We start from the raw sequence: 6,000 nt of genomic DNA, 5'->3' as shown, positions 1-6,000 counted from the left end.
CAGTTAAAACAAAAAAGAACGCAAAGCAAATATCACATTAATGTTTTCTGGCTTTAAAAGATTCCCATTTTAAACAGTAGCACTGGCTGAAATTTAAAACAGGTATCGAATGACACGTCAAACCTCGAACTAACAGCAGAAATTAAACGTATTGGTGATATTTAAGTGGTAAAGAGAACAAAATTATAAGAAAACCAACATTTCATATAACAAATTTTATTTTGAAAAATGTAAACGTCACTAACCATGCATACATGTTAAGACGATGCTTTACAGTTGTTAATTTTCTTCCTTTTTCCTTTTATTTTTTTTTTACTGTTGTTGTATAGACATTATCACAATATATAATCTATGCAGTACAAAATACATAAAAAGTTACAGCAGAGCAAGTATAGATGAAATATATAACTGTACAACTGTAATACTTCAATGTAGTGATTTATAGAGTTGAAAGTGACCCACGGAAGTATTCATGTGCTGTAGACAGAACCGTCCAGGAGAAGAAGATGACACCAGTATCATTACAGTTCCCCAGATCTGAAAGTACATATGTAAACATGTGCAGACTTACTGGCACGCACATTGTCTCCCACAGAGGCAGGCACACATTAATAAGCACATGTGCACATGCACACGAGTCCCCCACAATGCGCATACATGTAAGGAACAACAGCTGTAACCAGAGGTGAAACTAAACCACAAATCTCAAGACAAACCCAACCCAATCCAGATTCAAACTTTCCAAAGGCAGTGGTGTTTGGATCTAGGATTTTGGTTCAGACCCATCGCTAGTTAGAATGAAATGGATACCCATTTTTGCTCTGTAGACATCCCTTCATTATTCTGTGTGTAGTGCATACACACTGCTGTGTAGGTGTACACACACATACTATACACTTAAGTGCATACACTTAAAAAATCCATAAAAAAAAAAATAATCATATACTAGTGGATGGGTTTTTGCATTCTGTATTCTGGTTTATGGGCTAAACAGGTACAGCTTTGTTATTTTCTACTGCCTTAGGCTAGAGCTTTATAGAACCATAGAACCATAGAATGTCTTGGGTTGTAAGGGACCTCAAGGATCATCAAGCTCCAGCCGCTCTGCTGCATGCAAGGCCACCAACCTCCATATTTAATACTAGACTAGGCTGCCCAGGGCCCCATCCAGCCTGGATCTGAACATCTCCACAGGCATCCACAGCCTCTCTGGGCAGCTGTTCCAGCACCTCTCCACTCTCATAGCAAAGAGAGAATTATATTCCAAAATGTTGAAAACATAGATGTTCATCATATAGTTCACTAGTACAGACCATGTGTGAGCACCCAGTGCATGAACACATGGTGTGAGGGAGGAAAACAGCACCTGAAAGTCAGTTTGTAGGCATCACCTCGTGAAATAAGTAAATCAAATGGCAATGGAAAGGCAAGCTTTAGTATGCAGAGTTCATTTTTCTTTTTCTTTATAAATTGAATTCTCCAAAACAATAATGCATTTCACACAGTACAAATCCTAGAACTCTTGGGAAGGAAAACCAGTTTGGATGTGAATACCTTGAAACAGGTAAGGTCCTCAGACAGCCTTTTCCTGTCTGGCTGCATGAAACAAGAAAAGCGCTGAACTTCTGGGAAGAAGGTAATGAGGTTTTAAGGGTGTACTCATGTTCACAGAACTAAAAGTTATGGCAAATATTAATGCAATACTCAAGGTAGGATGCATATGGGAATTAGGTGTTACCAAACGTAGGCTTCCGATGCTTGGTTATAAATATGTACTTCTGCAGTTATGTAAGCAAATGCTATGCATGTATTACAAAAGCAAGGAACAAGTAATTTTCAGATATAAAGAGTTCTCACAATAAAATCTAGCTGCCTGTGGTTTACCAGGACTGCTTTATGAGAAGGAGGATGATAAAGGAATCCTGGGCACAGGATAGGGTTAATGGAAGGGGTGAATGAGTTTCAAAGGGTAAGTCTTATTTTAGCAAAAAACAATCTCTTAGACATCTGGAAGACATTAATACTCCTTTCATTTCTGTCTGTTGTCACGTACTGCAATGCTAATATTAATAAACCTGTTCCTGGGTTCTGAAATTAAAAGAAAAAAATAATAATAATTAAGGCAATTTAATAGTTTGTGAGGATGCACCTCAACAGATTGCACAGGGATTGCAATGAGGAGTAGGAAAAAATTCACACCTTCCCACAGCAGTTACTTCCTGAGTGTGCAGTGCCAGCTGCTGGGTGATAAGACCAGATCGGGTCGCACATCTGGGAGGAACAACAAAAAGGTCAAAATGTGAGGTTGGTTTGGACAGGTAACCAGATCTAAAAATGCAAACTGTTGAGACTTCTTCTATCTGCAAAGCTGAGAAGAAACAATTGTGTGCAGAGTCGTAGGAGCTCGCTGTTGTTTCTGCTGCACAAACCCCCAGACTCTCACTTCACGTATGAGAATATTGAGTGAATATTTTTTTTCTACATTCAGCACTGAAAACAACCAATGGTTTGGAATTCTTTCGTATCCTAGAACTATCGATTATTAAGTATTTAATGGAGAGATCTGAAGCTCTAACTAGGTTCTTTAGCACTTGGCCGTTTAGCTGTCAGACTGACGGGCTCTGAGGTGTTTACAGCTACGATGTTTAAAAGAAAAAGAGTTTCAGTGGTAAGTTTCAGAGAATTCACTGCATGTGTGGCTGGGTTGGCTACACACAGACTCACAGCCTTCGTATTACATGAACTGGCTCAACTGGAAATTCAGCTTTGTCCCAGTCATTTTCTTCCCCTCATAGCCTTGAGTTATTATTGTTAGTAATCTCTATGAGGAAAATGCATAAAATGGTTTAGATTACTATTTGAGTTAAAGATTAACTAGTTTTTGTCTCAGAATAGGTTGTCCCATAATCTCTATTTCCCATAATCCTAGTACTAATAAAACATGGTGGGAGTATTCCTTCTGGAGGCTATAAAAATCTCAGTGTATCTACTGATTCATGGCGAATGTTCCGCTCTAGTGAAGGGACTGGAGCAGTTCCTCCTCTGCTGAAGATTAAATGATGGTCTTGATGGAGAAGGGGATTTTAGAACAAGCTGAACTTAGAACACAAAACCTATGACTTTTGCTGATACTTAGGTTATTTTTTCTCTCCACGTCCCTCTTGTGGTCTAATGGTAATGACAGATGTGTTTATGACTGGAAGTGTGTGCGCATGGCAAAGCTGACCTGTAAAATGCCTTTAGCTGGATATCTTAATTGCGCCTTCCCTGACTACAGCACAAGAACACTTTTATCAGTCACAGAAACGATTGGAATGTGAATTCCTCTTACCTGAATAGTATAAAGTTTTTGCATTTTTAAAATCTCAGTGGCTGAGATTTAAAAACAGAGATCTCTCGAGGTAAAACAATCAGACTTTCCCCTACTATGTACAGTGGTTAGGCAGCTCATCCCAGACATCCAGCAATGCTTGTTTTGCAAAAGAACCCTGTTCCTTCATTGTCTGTAAATGCAGTAGTAGAACTGTGTCTAGCATGACTTCCAATTCAGAAGGGGAAATTATGATTTTCTGGAGGTGAAATCTGAGGCAAATGAACATGAGAAAATACTGAAATATCTGCACTTTGAACTGTCTGTAAATTTATGCATACAATTATAGTATTAGGAATAACGTATATATTATGGAAGTACCCATGAAGCTATTCAGGAATCTATATTAGCCTCTCACAGTTAATATACAGTACAAAAAAAACTCGCAGAATTGGATTGACGCAAGCTAGCAAGTAAGATATGCGCTCATTTGGAATGGGTAAGCATTAACTTGATATCAAATGGCATGTTTGGCATAGAGAGTTTTGTTTCATCGTGCTACACTCACCTGCATTTTAGAATATACAGTAAAAACAAGAAAACACCCAAAATTCCAGAATAAAAAAGACTGATTTATAGAATGCACCATCAGAACCAGCCAAAACAAAGCCGTGTCTCTAGGACATCACAGTGCTCTGGTTTTTTTGCTGTACTTCCTATCATACAAAACATGATGAAGGTCAACTTCCTTGTGCTCTGTCTTATGCCCAAACAGCTAAGATTCCCTTTGTCTTTTAAGCAGATATTCAGAAATAACAGAGCCTTTCTTTACGCTGATATGTGTGTTCTTAAGAAACTTTAAGGAGAGCTAAAATGCCTTTTTTGTTGTTTTTGCAACACTTTTAAAGGCATATTTTATTTTTCTAGTCAGAATACCTTTTAATTTTCCTTTTATCAGTGACCATGATTGCGATACAACAGGAAACAGAGGCTGTCTTAAGCAATTTATCTTTCTAAGACACAACTGTACAGTAGGTAAGTACCTTGATAAACCAGTGATGGGCATTGGTTGTTACTGTATTCCTGTAGCTTGTTTAAAACAAGTAATTTTTAAGAAAAGGATAAAGGAAATCATTCAAGTCAGCGTGGTTTGGTTTTGTGTTCTGCTGGTCCCTGCTGCTCTGCAGTGCAGAGATCTTAAGTACTTGGAGAAAAAAGAATGCCTCTGAGATTCCGTGCCACTTTGTAATACAGTGTTACCCAGTGTAAACGCATTTCTTCGTGATTTAGGTTATTTACGTAAGGCATCTTGTTTAGAATTATTTGCTCAGAATTTTATCTGGCATAAAACAAGCAAAAATAAGTAGTCGTTTATCAATTTCATGGTGATTTTTGGAATAGGAAGTCAGTTTGGGAGCCTCTCCAGCGTGGCGTGACAAGGTGGATTGCTGTCAAAAGCAGAGAGCAGTTTCAAGAAAGATCCTGCTTGGAGGCTCCCCAGTGTCGATGTATAGCCAGGAATACAAACAATAGAAGAGTCTGGTACTACATTCCAGTACTGGTTTGGTTTTTGTATTGTCTGCTTTTTTTTTTTCCCCAGTGTGTGAAAGAACCCAACAAAACACTTCTGAGTGCAAATATATTTACAGAGTAAGGCTGCGGTTAAGGGTGTGTCTTCATTGTAGTTATTGTGTAACATAAATATCCATCCCTGAGAAAGGAGAAGGAGGGGACACCATCCAACACAGTTGATTTGTAAGTGTTATGTATGTTCATGTTGTGCAATCTGGTCTTACAAAACTACTTTTTGACACCTGAGGTGAATTAAAATGTTTTTGTCTTTCTTTTTTTTAGATTTTCTCATTTTCTTAAAAAGAATAATCAAGAGGATCCGTTTGTGGTTGTAAAATGTATGAAATATTGAGACAGCAGGAGTCACTGAGTGGAATATGTAAGTCCTTATGTCCTTGAGGTTAGAATGGCTGCTCGTGTGGTTGGGTGAAGAAAATGTGACTGAAAATTGCAGTGGGAGGCAGCTCTTTACTGGTTTTATATATATATAAAAAGTAGGGGGCGGGGAAAGCAACGGGGTCTTTAAAATGTGTGCAACACAAACAGAACTCCGCATTGGGTATTAGAGGCAAAGTGCTGGCATCCAGTGCAGGTAGGTCTATGGGGAGCTGGCAGGGCTCATGGTTGGACTTGAGGCATCGGAGCGGCTGTAGTCACTGACAGACCCTGTTCTTGAATTACTGCCGCTTCGTCTCTTGAGCATGCTGGGGTGGAAGTTGGCGTGGCGGCGGGCATGCTTGGTCAGGTGGTCGCTGCGCATGAAGCGTTTCTCGCAGAGTGGGCAGCTGAACTTCTTTTCTCCAGTGTGAGTGCGGTAATGGCGGGCCAGTTCGTCAGAGCGAGCAAACTTCTTGTTGCATTCCTGCCAGCTGCATTCAAATGGCCGCTCACCTGCAGGAAGTAACATGGCATGGTTAGGAGATGCATGGCAACTTATCCCTGTTTTTCATATGCAAAAGTTAGAGCAGAAAGGTTAGGGTGAGGTGGATGCTACTTGGCAAGGGGAGGGAGGCAGTTGCCTTCTCAACCTCAGTGGGAGGCCGCTGTGGAATTCCTTTTTAAAAGGTCTTTTAAATCAGACTGGTGGCTTGTTGAAGGTTACCCGTGTCCTGGCCTTT

The 6,000-nt window shown here is 39.7% G+C and overlaps 1 protein-coding gene across 3 annotated transcripts in view; it reads right to left on the bottom strand.

Moving 5' to 3' along the window:
* Window positions 1–200: 200 nt before the first annotated feature.
* KLF13 (KLF transcription factor 13) overlaps window positions 201–6,000 on the bottom strand; it is a 29,213-nt gene continuing 23,413 nt past the window's right edge. Inside the window, exons 2-3 of one of the 3 annotated variants that reach the window (XR_014934407.1) lie at window positions 4,354–5,773; window positions 201–2,271 (exon numbers count right to left, since the gene is read on the bottom strand). Coding sequence is in view for 2 of the 3 variants with exons in the window: in XM_085515734.1 (XP_085371860.1) it covers window positions 5,481–5,773 (293 nt within the window). In the remaining variant the exon portion in view is untranslated. Of the gene's footprint in view, window positions 5,774–6,000 lie in introns of all 3 variants that reach the window. The other 2 variants (XM_085515734.1, XM_085515735.1) reach the window with 2 other exon arrangements.

This window comes from Coturnix japonica, chromosome 14, assembly GCF_054131305.1.
Source record: "Coturnix japonica strain WE chromosome 14, WE-NBRP24, whole genome shotgun sequence".
Classification (NCBI taxonomy): Eukaryota; Metazoa; Chordata; class Aves; order Galliformes; family Phasianidae; genus Coturnix; species Coturnix japonica.
The sequence above is the reverse complement of the archived record's forward strand: the minus strand, read 5'-3'. Positions and strand labels throughout refer to the sequence as shown.